Source organism: Poecilia formosa, unplaced genomic scaffold, assembly GCF_000485575.1.
Source record: "Poecilia formosa unplaced genomic scaffold, Poecilia_formosa-5.1.2 Scaffold430, whole genome shotgun sequence".
Classification (NCBI taxonomy): domain Eukaryota; kingdom Metazoa; phylum Chordata; class Actinopteri; order Cyprinodontiformes; family Poeciliidae; genus Poecilia; species Poecilia formosa.
In genome coordinates, this window is record NW_006800369.1 from 408,925 (window position 1) to 424,531 (window position 15,607).

Below are 15,607 nucleotides of genomic sequence, written 5' to 3' on the forward strand. Positions count from 1 at the left end.
TTATACACAGAATTTAGTGTGTAATTTTGCCATGTTTTGTATATGTTTTCAACTGTTAACATCATTAATGCTGTGAGTTTTAGCTGTGTTTAATTTTACAACCGTTAGCTGTTGTTAACTGATGTTAACCAACTATTTGATTTTTAGCTCTTGATGGAATATAAACAGTGAGCCTGAGTGTGTCAGTTGTGAAGTCAGCCTACTGGACCTGAGACGGACAAAGAAGGGTTACATATAGGTTTAAATATTGGAAATATATCTAATTTAAGCAAATAAATTACTAATAACTAATAACAAATAACTAACATTGTTCTTTCATAAATACCATTAGAAATAACTTGAATGATAGTTAGCTTGTTAACGCAGAGCTCCTAGAGGTCTGCTGTTGTAACAAAGCTCCTGTCGCCATCTTGTGGCTTTAGGATGGAAACATTTTCAGGTAAATTTTAATAGATAAAAGGAAATGCATTATACCGCAGACGGTGTGCGAAACTGGTTTTGGGACTTTACAAATCCCAAATCAGGATTGTCTTTGGACAAAAAACCAAGAAAATAACGTGGTTACTTGAATAAACCAAAGTGCAAAGGGATATTTGTTTAGAGAGGATATTTCAGCAGCCATTTTGTAATAAGTAAGGGTTCTAAAGTCCATATTGTTCAGCAGGAATACAGAACCGCTTAATACAAAAGTGATGCGATGTAAAACTACTATGGATGTTCTCTTTATTTTGTACTCTATGATCTTATCTCCTGTCACAGGGGATTTTAATATTTACACTCCTCTTATTGCAGCCGCCAGGGTTTATTACAAGAGGAAAGTCTCAAGGTGCTCCGAGGTAATATGTAGAAAAGTAGCTGCCCTCTAAATCAAATGACTTGTTGTGTCCTCCTTGGCAGCAACAACTGCCATCGAGCATTTGCTATAAACTGCCAATAAGTTTCTAACCTCACTGGGGAATTTCAGTTCAGAGGAACGTTTTTTTTTCTTTTACTTCAGTCACATTAGAGATTTTTCAAACATGAAAGTTCAGTTTAAGGTCATGCCATGTAAACTTGATTTGATTTTAAGTTTATACTGCAAAATCTTATGAAAAAGTATTTGTTCCATACTTCTAACAAGACATTTTTCTATGTTATACCTTAATTTATCTCCCAATGGAACAAGTTTCCTTAATCAAAATTAAAGAATTATTGACTTTATATCTGCTAAAATGTTACTTTTAAGTTAGTTTGTCTTATTTCAAGTATATTAAGATATTTGTACTGGAAACTAGACCAAAATATGTGGTAAGACCTTGTGTTTTTGTACTGTAGTCTTTGACTAGACCACTTCAAAAGCTTCCTGTTGGTTTTTCAGCCATTCAGAGGTTAAACTTGGCATGTTTTCTCATTTACATTTTTTATTTGTCATTATAGGGACAGTGCATATTAATAGCAATTCTGTAACTGTGCCAGAGTTAGCCAGAAGACTATTTTTCATCTGCCTACACTGAAAAAAGAGAATGGAACTCCAACTTTAAAAAACTGAGTTAATTTGCTACATGTAATCAAATTATGTTTTTCATACTTAAATGACAATAATTCATATAAATAGCAAAAAAATAACAAAATCAGGCAAAAGAACATTTTTCAAAATTAGTTTCTTTCATTAAAAAAAACTTATGAAACTTAGAAACTGCAGGTGTGTGTCTGTGTCTGGTGAGTTTTTGGTTAAAATTCCAGTAAGAGTAGAAATACTTCATAATGAAGTTACTCAAGTAAAAGTAAAAAGTACAGCGTAGTGAGAAACTCCTAAAATTATTATTTTTTTTTTCATAAAAGTTACTACCCAACTTTGCTGCAGCGCCTAGGAAAAGGTCATACATAGCTGCACACACTGCTTATGCCTTGGGCCGGCTCTGGTTGAAAGGACAGAAAGTAAACACAGGAAAACTCAAAAGCACAAGTGATTGAAACTTTCCAAATGGTAGATTTGAACTGTAAATAAACAAACATTACTAAATTAATCTGAGGAGTTGACAATGACCCTTCTTTAAATTTAAAAAACTAAAGTGTAAATGCAGGATATGTTTTTATTAGTTTCCTCTGATGCTTTTCAACAACCATAAACCTGGCTCTTACTTCTGCATGATACATGCAGGAATGTGGTCTGTAAAATTATATTCACAGATACTCTAACGCGGTACATGAGAGAACCGAGGTCAAAGTAATTACACTCCATCATCTGAGCTCCAATTATCTCATAAAGCCCACCTGTTAGGCTATAATTATCATTGTCATGGTAAACATGTAATCCTATTTTAGAGATCCTGCAAAATAGGAATAATAAACAGGTCGCCATCAGAAATATTTGACTATACCAAGCTGATGATAAGATCGTTTGAAACCTAAAAACAGGTGTGCAGTTTGAGTGTGTGGGTTGTAAAGAAAGCTCCAGCACTGAAACATCATATGCACACCGTGATACATGCACTCTGCCACAGCATATCACTCTTATATATCAATGTAGGAAGTGTTGAGTTTGAGGCAGATGGTGAAAGCAAGAATTTCGAAACAGGAGGCAAAGCACTAACTGCTCACTGTCAGAGAAATGATGAAACTGCACTTATCACATGAACCTCAAGAACATCCACTTTTACATTGGAGCTGCATACACTGCAAAAAACACAAACTTACCAAGTGTTTTTGTCTGTTTTCTAGAGCAAATGTCTTTAAACACTTGAAATAAGAGGGTACTAACTCAGAAGTAGCTTTTCATTAACACATGGAGCTTGTTTAAGTCAATAATTCATTAATACTGATAAATAAAAGTACCAGTCTGACTGGCAGAGTTTTTTCACTTTTGTTTTAAGTGAAAGTAATACTTCTGTTTTTATCTAAAGTTGCGTTTCCATTGATCATATAATTGCACAACTGAAATTTTGAAAAACAATCTCACTATATGAAAATACACCTATTTTGAAAAAGATCACGTTTTTTGATAAAATGTTTTTGCATAAGGATGAGACGGGTTTTTTGGCTAGTATTATGCTAAATTAGTATAATTTCATGTAATTTCACACAATTTGTGTAATTTTCAAAATTGCAATGGAAAAACATTTTGCATCACACAAGTCACATGATCAACGATTGGATGTTACTGCTGGCAGAAACGACAAACAAGACACCAGGAAGTGGTAGAACGATGATGGCGCTGGATGTTTTCTAATGGCTTATTGTGTGAACAGAGATATTTATGTGTGATTTTAATTGTGTTTCTTATTTAATGGAAACACCGTAAATGCAAAATTGTGTTTTTTCAACATTAGCAGAAAATCAACAAACTTTTGTGCATATTTGTAATGGACAGGCAGGTAATGTTAAGGAATTGTTGACTTAGAACAAACTTCTATATTGTGCTAAAAAGTTACTTGTAGGTTAGTTTTGCCTTATTTCAAGTGTACTAAGATATTTGCACTGTAAACTAGACAAAAGTACGTGATCAAATTTTGTGTTTTTGCACAAAATTAGTGGCCAGTTAACTAAACCAAAACCAATGCACACATTGAAAAACATGCAAACTTCACCTATAAATATAGTAGCCCTTTTTAAATTTTTTATCAGTAAAACACCAATTAACTGCTGCCCACTTTCTTTTTATGAACAAGAAAATCTGCACTTCCAGGAATCATCACAGCAAAAGTTGCAATCACTCATTTCCTGAAGCTGATAGATCTTTTGCAGAATTAACCAAACCCAAAGCCAGACTGTTAACACAGGAAACATGTTTATTGAGAAAAGAGGAGCATCAATGGGAGAATGCATTGCTGGCTGTGGCACTTCGGTCCTTGATCCTGAGGAGGAGAGGGGGGACCTTCACATGACAAAAGCGAGCAAAACTGTCCGAGAGGCTCGGCCGCTCCTCGTGCAGTGATCAGCGCTGCTGACAGGACCGTTACGCAACACAGGCTGGGACAGAGAGAAGAAGCACCTTCAACGTTAAAGCTTTAGTTAATCATATGAAACAAAACAACAGGGAGAATTGGCACCTTTGAGAAATGTCTTTAAAAATGCTAGAAAAATTAAATGCATTTTAAATAAAAAGGGACAAACGTTTTGATATTTGGCTGGTCAAGAAAAAAAACAACCTTAAAGTTTCCACTAAAAGTTCACATTTTGTTTCTGCCTAAATTCTGTTGAATTGACTTTCCTAAATTGGATAGCACCAGCTATTCTTTTAAAGCATTAGTTTTCGATTACTATTTAAATCTTGTGACTTACAATTACACCAATAAAAAGCAAAAAACAAACAAACAAACAAACAAACAACTGACAAAAATAAAATGGGATTACTGCTGTTAGAGAATATTCAGTCTTTTCAAATCAAAAACATAAAAATCAATGCGTTTTCTGGTAACTTGAATTCATTGAGGCCTGGATTTTATTCTCCAATGTTCTTTCACAGCAGCTGATAAATCAGTTTTTCCCGTTTAAACCCTATGTTTCTATGGTTGGTGGACTGATGCATCATGATCCTGAACAATGAGTTCATCGCCACCAAGCCTACTTTAGATTGATGGAATGAGAAAAGTGTCCAAATTCATGGAAATGTGTGTTATTTTCTTTGTGCAGTTGTCTTTACAAGTTTTATGATGATGGCACCAAACAAATAATGGCTTCCTCACTGAAATCTTCTTCTATTTGGTTGGATCCTTTTAAGGCTTCTGGAATACAGGGTTATTTTTGGCCAAAAGTCGGTAGCAGTTCCAGTTAGGCTCCTTCTCTATTGTGAGTTTTAAAACCAGAACCTTTTTGAATCTTTGTTGGTCGACAAGCTGAGCTTGACAAACTGCAACTGGACTCCTTTATGCCATTTCCAAAGGAAATTAAGACAGGATAGTGTCAATGAATGGTTGCAAATTTGTAAAATCTCATTTGTGTGAGAAAAACGACCTTACTCCACATGTAATACTCAGAACACGGCTTTCGTGCCCATTCTGTTTCCTATTTCTATTCTACCATTACAGAAATTCTAGCATTAGGAAGGATCCTCACAATTTGCTAATGTTTTCTAAATATTTGGGAGGTTTCTGCTCTTCCACCAACAGTTTCAATCTTGACGTGCAAGAGGAAATGTTTATATACGCAATTTGGAGGTGTGTTCACATCTCCCGAACTTGGAGAGCATACCAATCTCCATGTGCAAAGGAGGACAACATGTGTTGTTTGTTTCAGTTGATTCATGAGATGAGTTTTTTTTTTTAGCAAGAGCAATGCCATGACAGTATGTGAAGAGAAGCTGTGGCTACTTGTTGCAATTTCAGACTGGTATGTGTAGCCACTGCACAAGCCCAAGACGGCCATTCCTTATTTAACCTAGAAGATCTAGTGAAGTTTGAGAACATTCTACTAAGTAAAACTAAAGACAGACCTCAAAGATTGATGTTTATCTTTTAGCCAGAAACAATTGTAACCTATAAGAACAAAGAAAGCATTGTTTTTCCAAATCAAAGTGCTAACCAGTACTTATGCTAACCCTTATCTTTTAACTTATCTTGGTTATCATTGTTAATGTGATATTATGTATTGAAATATATCTTCATTTTATAGAGTCTTTTGACATCATAACTTTGTCAGCTACATTTTAAAACATACGGTAAATTAAGCTGAGTTGGTATTGATTAGCTAGATAGCTATCATTTGGTGCTAACAGAGCTAACATTTGCTTTGTCAGTTCTTTCAGTAAGCTAAGGCAAGGAGCTAAATGCTCTAAGTTTTTAGGTAAATACTAGTGAAACCCTGGTATTCATCCAAAGGTGGTGATTGTTTATCTTTGAAGCTAGCTCAATAATATATTAAATGTTACTGTATATATAGGTTTCTAAATGTTTAAACTGTAACTTATCAGCTTATAAGGCAACCAAATATCATTTTATTTGACATAGAACTGTTTTAATTAGTGTCTTTACTGTATTTGGTGACATTGTTGCAGGATTTGGGCGAAGTGAACCTCTGATTGTTCCTGCTGACATGGTGTGCTATTCCTGCTGTGCCTGACAGAACCATGTGCATCTTGTGTGCTTCAGACAGCTGTTCCTGGGACAATGGGTATGTTGGAAAGCACAGGGAATGTGCATTGTTGTGCTGGGAAATGGAGCAGCAGCAGCTGTGCTTCATTGTTGTGCCATAGACAGTATTGGGTCATAGTAGCCAGATGATTTTAAAAGGCATATATCATCGAATTTTAGAGGCAGAAAACCTAAAAATTATGAAACAATGAAACAGAAAAAAATCACAATCAGCATTCTAATGTTTTCGAAAGTGGAGTAGTGATTTTGATACGCAATTTTCCCAAACAAATTATTTTTTGAGTAAACTAAAATTGGGAAATACTGAAACAGAGGATGGCTTTAGGATTCAAGGTCATCTATGCAGTAGTGTGGAAGTAAATAAGTAAAAAGAAGAGATTGCTTCTCACCCACAAAAAGTTCTGCCAGAAAACTTTTCACTCTGTGCTTCTAAAACTATTTAAATCTTAAATTTAAAAGATAATCCACAGTTCAGGCTTTTGGCTAGGACAGCTAGCTATATTATGACTTTATTATCTTTATTACAACTTTATTCTTGTTTTTTCAAGTAATATTGACTTTATTCTTGTATGAGTTTGTTGTCATAAATTTATTACTTTATTCTGGTGAATTTGTTTTTTTTTTTGAGTATGGCCCTAATACTCTGTTGTAATTCAAAATCTCCTACAGACTGTGTAAATCTCAGATTTCTTTTTCTATAAACAATCTTTCTGGATATTTAGAGGCAGAATTAGCTTTGTAGCCATTAGCAATTGTTTTTTTATTTATTTTTGTCTGAGCCAAATGGAAAAGAATGTCTCATTATAGCCGTAGTCTGATTATATGTCAGTATTTTACCATTTCTACCTTGATTAGCATTAGCTTGAAGTGACATTTTAAGACAAAAAAAAATACAGTGTTGTAGGAAAACTTAACTACAGAAAGGTCTATAGAGTCTGAGTGGCATGAGAGACCTCAGAGTAACATTCTGACAGAGTGATTATATGGAGAAAAGTGAGACCTTCCTTAACCACGGTCTCACACAGCTGTTGGGAGAATCGTACTTATGCTTGCCTGTGAACAATAACAACACGGGTCTGAACCAGAGCAGAAATTATGGCTTTCTGGATGCCGAGTTATTGGCACAAGCAGAAATTTGAAACAGGATTAAATTACAGGCAGACTCGGCTTGGGACAGATCACCTTTAAATCCGTTTGTAGGGTGCTGGTTTGCTAAGTACTCAAGTTACAGTTTCTCTAAATTTTTTCTCCTGACTGGATAAATCGGTTGATAAATCTTAATTTGTTGAATTCAAACTTGAGCTCCCAACTATAATATGCTCACCTTTATTTTATGCTTCTAAACACAATTCTTGATGAAGAAGTATGTAAAATGTTTAAAAAATATTTAAAAAAATATGAAAAAATGATGATATATGCCCTTTAATGAAAGGTGTGCATTCTTTGGGAAATATATGAGTTAGTCTACAATTTCTCTCTTTAAATTGATAAAAACATAGCAAATTACTGCATGATAACAAAAAGTTATTTATCAGCTGATAAAATATGATCTTGATGATATTTGATTTAGTGATACAATCTTATAAACTCTACATAATATAGTTTCTAAAAATGGATAATAAACATTTTCATTTTCTTGTGAACTCCTCAGTTTCGTTCTATCTCGGAGTATTTTGGCATGCCACACTACAAAACAACCTTAAAAATAACATAGCTGTAGGTCCACAATTCGTCCGAATTTAAAGATTTGAAATTAAAAATGTAAAACTAAGTCTCCCGTGACAAAATGTCAAAGCTAAAAACTTATTCTCTTCCATCATTTTGGAGATAAACTTAAAAGTTATTTCCAAAAACAATAGAGATATTTATGAATTAAGCATTCATCTTAAAGCTGAAATGTCATTTTGTCTTTCCTGTGATGGCATACAGCGACAGAAACAAACAAAAAATTATTAAAATGGTTATAAAAGAAGGTACTTTTGAGGCAAAAGTCTTGTAGAAGAAGAGAATGATGGGTTTTGAGCTCCTTTGGTAAAAACGGCATTCTCAGTTCAGGAGAGGCTTCTGGTACTTCAAGAGTCCCAGTGCTAGCTGTTGTTTTGTCCCTCAATCCTCATGGTTTTTGTCTTTGCATTTTATCCATCTTTTGCCGTTAGTCCATGTTTGGTTTGTGGTCTTTCACTAGAAGAATCCAGAGGAGCCGCCACATCACGTGATCAAGCAGCAGTTGATGCAGCGGGGTCCCAGTCTTCTCTTCATGGATCCCTTCTTCCTCTTGGGAGCCAGAATGGCGATGATGGCCTCGTCGAACACCGTCTTCAGGCCCTTCTGGGTCAGCGCCGAGCACTCCACGTAGCAACACGCCCCGATCTGACATGGAAAACAGGAGACACAGTCACAATTTTACCATTTCTTAACAAATAAGAGCCGACTCCACAGGTAAAACTGTAGTAAAGGTAACACAGGGGTTTTCAAAGTGCGGCCCGGGGGCCATTTGTGGCCCTTGGACATATTTTTTGTGGCCTCCAACTGCAAATGGAGGCTTTTTATTTGTAATCAGGGTAAAATTATTACCAACATAAGTTTTGGTATGGAAAACATTAAGTTCAACACAAAGTATTTGTCTTTTTATAACCAAATAGAGAGTTTCTGATGGGTTTCTGAAGAAAGTGACCTAAATCCTATTTTTCCAACCCAGATTTCATCTGATCAATTGAGCCTGGAAGAATTTTAAAACTGGATGTCAATCTTTTCACACAGCAAATGTCCTTCTAACGTTGTTGATCTTCGATGAACAGAATCCCTTACGTACAAAAAACTAACAAATTGACAACTTTATTTGTTTGGTTTTCTTTGTTTTCTTGACTCACAAGTACTTTTGACTTGATAAAAGTTCTTGTTTTGACGCCTCTGACCTAAAATATGCAGCAGTCAGAAATTATTTCGTTTTTCTGTGGCTTTTAAAGGGGAAATATTATAAACAATATACATTTAGCATATTTTTATTCTTCCATTTGAGTCTCAACTGCTGGGAAGATTGCTATTAATGTATTTTAGGCAATAAAATGGAAATTTTCTTATTTAAAAAGGAAGTGAATTATTTGCATGTTTGCATCTTTTAATGTATTTTTAATATTGTTTAAATAAGTGGTTAAATAGAAATACGCAGAATGTGCAAAATTTGTATAATTTTAAACCCCTGCTTTGGTTAATTTTTCCATTTTGAATGTTTAATAGCAACATTACTGGAATCCATTTTGCTGTTTAAACACTTGAAGTTAAATAAAAATGTCTTTTAGGCCAAATCAAAACACCTTATTTTGGAATCAGTTTTCCAGAAATGCATGGCGGTGTGAAGGAAGCTTCATAATAATTATCTTTTATTTTTTATTTTTAAGAGGGTAATTCTTTGCAGACCACATTTAGGATTTATATCCTGCAGCCCTGAACTCTGCTGGACGTCCATACTGACCAGGAATGTTTTCCTGGACTCATTTTACAGCAAAGAATGCTCAAAAGTCACATTCCAGAAATTAAACTCGCATGTTAACATTCCTGCATCAAATCCACATGCAGTAAAACTGAACATAGCTGCTTCTCCTTCATCAGTTGATCAATACGAACCTCCTTGGCCAGTTTCTGTCCCTGCTCCGTAGCGATTGGCTTCTCCTTCATGTCGTTCAGTTTTGCAATCGTCTTGGGGTCATCACGAAGGTCAATCTGGAAAATATTAGCAGCCTTTTGTCTGAGCGAGCCAGTAAAACAAATATAACACGACTAATAGATTTAGCTCGACCTGAAACCAATTTATATGTTGTGCAAACAAAACGTCTGATTTCACCTTTTTATCTACAACAGATGGAAGGTTTTTATTAAAGTGATTGTATTTTACTACTTTAGAATTTGAGAAATAATGCATAATTAGTCCTAACTTTAAATATTAATGATTGTTTTGAGTAGGCCTGTCACGACAACAAACTTTGATGGACGATTAATCGTCCCACAAGTTATTGTGATAAACGATAATATTGTTTTAAGACTAATTTCAATATAATGCACTTTCTCAAAGATCGATAAACTTCAAATTATAACAAACTTTTATTATTGGAACTAGAAGACATTTTAAATATCCAAAATAAATAAAGAAAACAACAGAAACAACAAATAGAATGAATTATGAAGTCTCCTTAAACAAAATTAATCATCGAAAAACTGTCTAGTTGAGTCCAAAGCAGCAGACTGAAGGCTTTTGTCATCAAGTTTTTAGCAGAAAAAGAGAGAAAAGAGAAAAACGATAAATTATGCAAATGTAAATTATTGAGTTTGTTTTAAGTTATCATGTGATTAATTGATTTACTGTATTGCTTATTGCAAGAGGTCTAGTTTAGAGTCTAAAACGTAAAATTGTCATTTATACAATGACATGAATGCATGCTTGGATTAGAGCTGAAATGATTAATCAGATTAATCAAAATTACAAATATGAAGATTAAAAATAAATAAATAAAATACAATTGCATAACTACTAATTGCAGTAAGGACAAATGAAAACTATGGTAAGAAAATCAATAAAAAGATCATCCAAAAGTGCTAAAAAGCTACTTAAAATTAGGGCTGAAATGATTAATCATGATTAATCAATTACTGAAATAATTGTCAACAGAATTAGTAACCGATTAATTGCTAACTGCCAGACTAAAAAAGACTGTTTGGTGAAAGAATAATACATTAAGACCAGTAATTTAGTCAAAACTGTACAAAAATATGCATACATTTTACATGTAAGGTAAAAATTTAAAACTTTTGTCTGTAAATGTGTTCTATCCAGACGTCCTCTGGTAGCGTAGTCTAAGCTTCACTCAATTCTGTAAAAAAACATTTTAGAAATATTTTTAAAATCTCCTATTATTATAATCTCTAATTGTTAATTGATTAATCCAAACATATTCAACAAAAATATATTAGTGACCCTTTGAGTGCGTCAACAAAACAAGACGTGATTCAGTTTTCAAATTCTACAAAAAATAAGAAAATTAACAAAATCTCCTATACAGTATCTTTTACTGTCTAATTATTAATTTTTTAAAGATAATCAGCAGATCAGGCTTTCGCTGCATGGATGTTAAATCAAGCAGAACTTTTCACGTGTTGATGTTAGAAGGTGGATTGTTGTAACCAATAGGAAAATTCAACTGCAGTAGCCGCAGCTCAACCAAAGAGGGCAGCACTGAGGCGGTTTAAGGCCAATATTGGAGAATTAAACAAATTTACACAAACATGTCACAGAAACATAAAGATATCACCCTTAATGGCCAATTTAGATAGTTTATCTGCAAGAAAAAAAGTTTATTTGGAGTTTACTCTTTAAGTTGATTATTAATATGCTTAATTATTGATTTTTACCACTAATTCCTGTTTATTTTACTAATAATCTTTAGCTGAAGTGCAATTATTTTTCAAACACAATAAAAGAATTACCAGATTATTCCTCTTAAATGGTGTAACAGACATCTGTTGACGCAAATTAAAATAATTGATCCTCCAGATTGATTCTGTCAGCTTGAGAGTGATTGGTTTATAATCTGAGCATAATTTGATGCAGCACACTCAGGTTTATTTTGCAGAGTCAAAAAGCTTAACTCTGCAGATGAAACTGGGATTTCTCAATTCAAACATAATCATGCTCAGCTTCACTTCCTGATTCTGTGCAGCACTATTTCAGAGCCAGCCACGCGGTTCCTCTGTGTTTTAATCCACTGCAGCTCCTTTCACCTCCTCACCAGCGATAATAACCGTCTCCAATCAAAGCTTCCATCTGCTTTTCTTTTTTCCATCGTAAATGTCGTAGCAGCCTGCGCACACAGCCGCAGAGCAGCAAACGAGTCATGATGGGGACTGATAAAAGAGCGCACAACATCAGCTGACACGACATAAATCAGACACCCACTCCGTCCTCCTCATCACCGCTGCACCGGCATTCGGTTGCCGGGGAACGCTGACCAACACGCCGGCTAACGATAAAAGATGTCCGTCTGTTGTTTTACTTTATGGAAAAATAAATCAAACATCATAGTTTTGTAAAAGACCAATAAAACCACATTGCTGTAATTTACAGCAACAAAAAAAACTAAAAAAAAACTGCAGTGTTTGTGTAATCTGCATTTCTACAACAAACACATGGACAACTATTGATGCACGCAAAAACTCTTTGTGCAATTTATGCAAACCCTCTTTGATGTGGGGGTTTGGAGTCAATCAATCTTTGTAGAGGACTTCAACACAACGAAGGCAGAACAAAATGTTAACATAGAAAAGAAAAAAAAGCACAGGAGGCATTGAAAATAACTTAGAAAACAGAGTTAAGCGAGAAATAAACAGAAATTTAAAATTAACTTCAGTCTGAATAAACCTAACTGTGTTGATGACAGTGATAGAGAGACAAAAATACAAATATTAAAAACCAAAAATAAACAAAAATTGCATAAATTACTAATTACAATAAAGTTAAATGAAAAGTATGTTAAGAAACTCAATGAAAAGTCAATATAAAACAGCTAAAAGAAACTACTAAAAATTTCATCTGAAACGATTAATCTGATTAATCAATTACTGAAATAATCGCCAACTAAATTAGTAATCGATTAATCATTGACTGGAGTACAGACTCAAAAAATGCCATTTGCTGAAAGAATAACACACCAAGAGCAGTAATTAAGCCAAAACTGTACAAAATAAATACATGCATTTTTCATTTAAGATAAAAAAAATGTCTTTGTTTCCCAAGATATTCTCCTCAAGTGTCATTTTTAGCTTCACCCGGTACAAATTCTGTAAAAAAAATATCCTATTATCCACCTTGTTTCATCAAATTATTGATTAAAAAATATCAAACACTATTTCTAGCTGCAGATTCATCGTTTGCTGCCCCTGATCAATGTTCACTAAAGTACTGCTATGTTACTGCATGTTAGGGAATAACATTTTTATTTTTTCATGTAAAAAATGTAGTTATTTGCATGTTTTTAATACATTTCTAATATTACATAAAAAGGCTTAAGTGGTTGAATTAAAAATCTGCAGAATGTGGCAATTTATTTTATCTGATTAATTGATTAATCATCAGAATAATCGATTACTAAAATAATCGTTAAATTAATTTATTTTAATAAAACTTGACCTCCTGGACAGGAAGAAAAACACTGACCTGGGTGCCAATCAGCAGGTAAGGAACGCTGGGTGCGTACTCCTGCAGCTCCGGCACCCATTCCTCACGCACATTTTGGAAACTGGCCGGGTTGACAACGGAGTAGCAGATGAGGAAGACATCCGTCATCGGATAGGACAAGGGCCTCAGGCGGTCATAGTCCTCCTGCAAAGACACAAAATGCAACGTCGCCCTTCAGGGACCAGGAACGTTTTGGTCGTTCATGTCAGTTCCTGAACATCAGATAGTAAACTGTTTCAGCAGCACCATGAGAAACTGACTAAAAGCCACAGTGACATCTTTGTGAATTTCCCATTTCCACCCTGAAAATGTCCGGTCCCAGAAAGCTGCTGTGTGTCAGATGTGCTGTACTCACTGAAAACTAAAAGCATTTTCACACCATATAGTTCTGCAGACTCTGTCTGATTGGGGACCAAAATGTAAACGTTTGTTATATTTTCAGCTGCTGTGGTTCCCTTTCACACTGCACTGAGTCAAACAAACCAAACTCTTTAAAGGACCTGTTCCCCTCCTCGTCTGTGGGGGCGCTGCACTCAGGACCAATGAAGGAAACAACACTGACGGCAACATCTTTCCACCACAAGTTGCAGTTAACGCTCCTCAAAAGGCAATCGATATTAATTGTGCTTTCTTTTCTTTTTATTAGCTTCCTTATGACCCTGTGACTGTACTGTTCCATTGCTGAATAACTTCAAATTGATCCATAGTCATCCATTATTACTTCCTAAAACGGTGTGCTGCTGTGTGACATTGATGTTCAGGCCAGAGAAAGACTTGAGGCTGGACTTGGACTGAGCATTCACAGAATTTTTAGAGGGACTTTAACTGACTTGTTCAGACGGATGTTAAAGTTAGGGCTGCAACGATTCCTCGAATGATTGGAGTACCTTGATTATTAAAATTTCTCGGGGCCTTGAAGCTTCATTAAATTATGTTTTTTTATTTAGCACACTGTTTTCTAGCCAGGTGATTATTTATGTTGCGCATCGCCTCTGAGTTGTTGACGAAAGCTAAGTGCTAGCAGCATGGGGTGATATCATTAATTGACAATAATGTCCATGTTTTTATAATTTTTTGGGGGGCCAATAAGCATCAGTGATAAAAATCAGTGAATTTAAGTGTCCTTAACATCACTGCTGTGATGCCTGGAGTACGACAGCCTCCAGGGAGCATCTGCCTGGTGGCCGGTCCAGAGTGAACGTGAAGTGTAGCTTTACAGACGAACGGAAAATAAATTTCATGTCATCTCGGTCGCAACAAATGGGTGTTGGAGCGCGCTGTGGCGGTACAAAGCTGTCAGATGTTTTTCTGTGTGTGATGAAGGAACCAAATCCTGTCGTCCACAAGGACACAAAAGCTATAAATGACGCCGCAAAGTGAGAAAGTGAGTGAGAAAGACGTAAGACTGGAAATAGACTAGAGGACAAAGATTTTAAACTGAACTTGGACTTGTCATTTAAGAGGCTCATGGATAAAGAAGTGATACTCGAAATTCTCTTGAGGAACGTTAGCATCTTTCGAAGACATGAGACTAGAAATTTACTTTTGGAGAAAACTGCTGGTGGAGAAAGACTTCAGACTTGACAGAAAAAATAGACTTGTGAATGCCAAAAGTCATATGTCATGAAGGTTCTTCTGACCCAAGACGGACCACTCCAAAGGAAGATTACAGACATTGTGTCTACCGTTTCCAAGGGAACGGACAGGATTTTTGTGGCCGAAGTCCAATCCTGGTGCTTCTAGGTACCCAACTGTTATATTGGCGCTGATGATGAATCTATGAGAACACATGCTGTCCTGGCAGCCCAAACTGCAGATGAGTCAACTTCGCATCAGTGGATGTGGGATGATGAGGAGAAATGATTCACCAATGTAGGAGCTGCCTATCCAATTACCTCCCAATGAGGACAACAGGAGATTTTCAGAGAACCGGCTCAGCGAGGGCCTTCAGAGGGCTTTCAGGCGATGTGATGAGCGTTCGCACGTCTCCATTGACCAACGGGTCTGACGCGACGAGGATGAGGAAGACCTTCGTTTGGTATCCGAACCAAATGTAGCTACTCTCTACTTTGACTGATTGATGAGCCTAAAAATGCAGTATGGTTCGGATCAGTCCAATTTTCTTATACAGAGAGGCAAGAGAAGTGCAAAAGTGTAAATTTTAAAATGTCTTATTTTAAAATGTAGTGTAAAATAACAGTGCACAACTGTGAAGGAACATCTAATTTTTTAATTTTGAAAATAAAATAAAAAAAATAGGATAAAAAATGTAGACTTCACAGTTTGCACTCTTATTATAAAAAATATTGATACA

The 15,607-nt window shown here is 35.3% G+C and overlaps 1 protein-coding gene across 1 annotated transcript; it reads right to left on the bottom strand.

Annotated features, from left to right (window-relative positions):
* Window positions 1-3,747: 3,747 nt before the first annotated feature.
* LOC103155481 (rho-related GTP-binding protein RhoQ) lies at window positions 3,748-13,467 on the bottom strand. Its single transcript, XM_016663586.1, has 3 exons — window positions 13,273-13,467; window positions 9,693-9,788; window positions 3,748-8,438 (listed from the first exon to the last, which is right to left on the bottom strand). The coding sequence occupies exons 1-3, from the start codon at window positions 13,399-13,401 to the stop codon at window positions 8,277-8,279; spliced, it is 387 nt and encodes a 128-aa protein (XP_016519072.1). The 5' UTR covers window positions 13,402-13,467; the 3' UTR covers window positions 3,748-8,276.
* Between the last annotated feature and the right edge of the window lie 2,140 nt (window positions 13,468-15,607).

Bases quoted from the DNA above. Each gene is read 5' to 3' on its own strand.
- LOC103155481 (XM_016663586.1), bottom strand. From the start codon at position 13,401: ATGACGGATGTCTTCCTCATCTGCTACTCCGTTGTCAACCCGGCCAGT. The intron at 9,789-13,272 runs GTCAGTGTTTTT...AATATTTTCCAG, and splicing joins ACCTGCTGATTGGCACCCAG to ATTGACCTTCGTGATGACCC. The intron at 8,439-9,692 runs GTTCGTATTGAT...TTTCCATGTCAG, and splicing joins GACAGAAACTGGCCAAGGAG to ATCGGGGCGTGTTGCTACGT.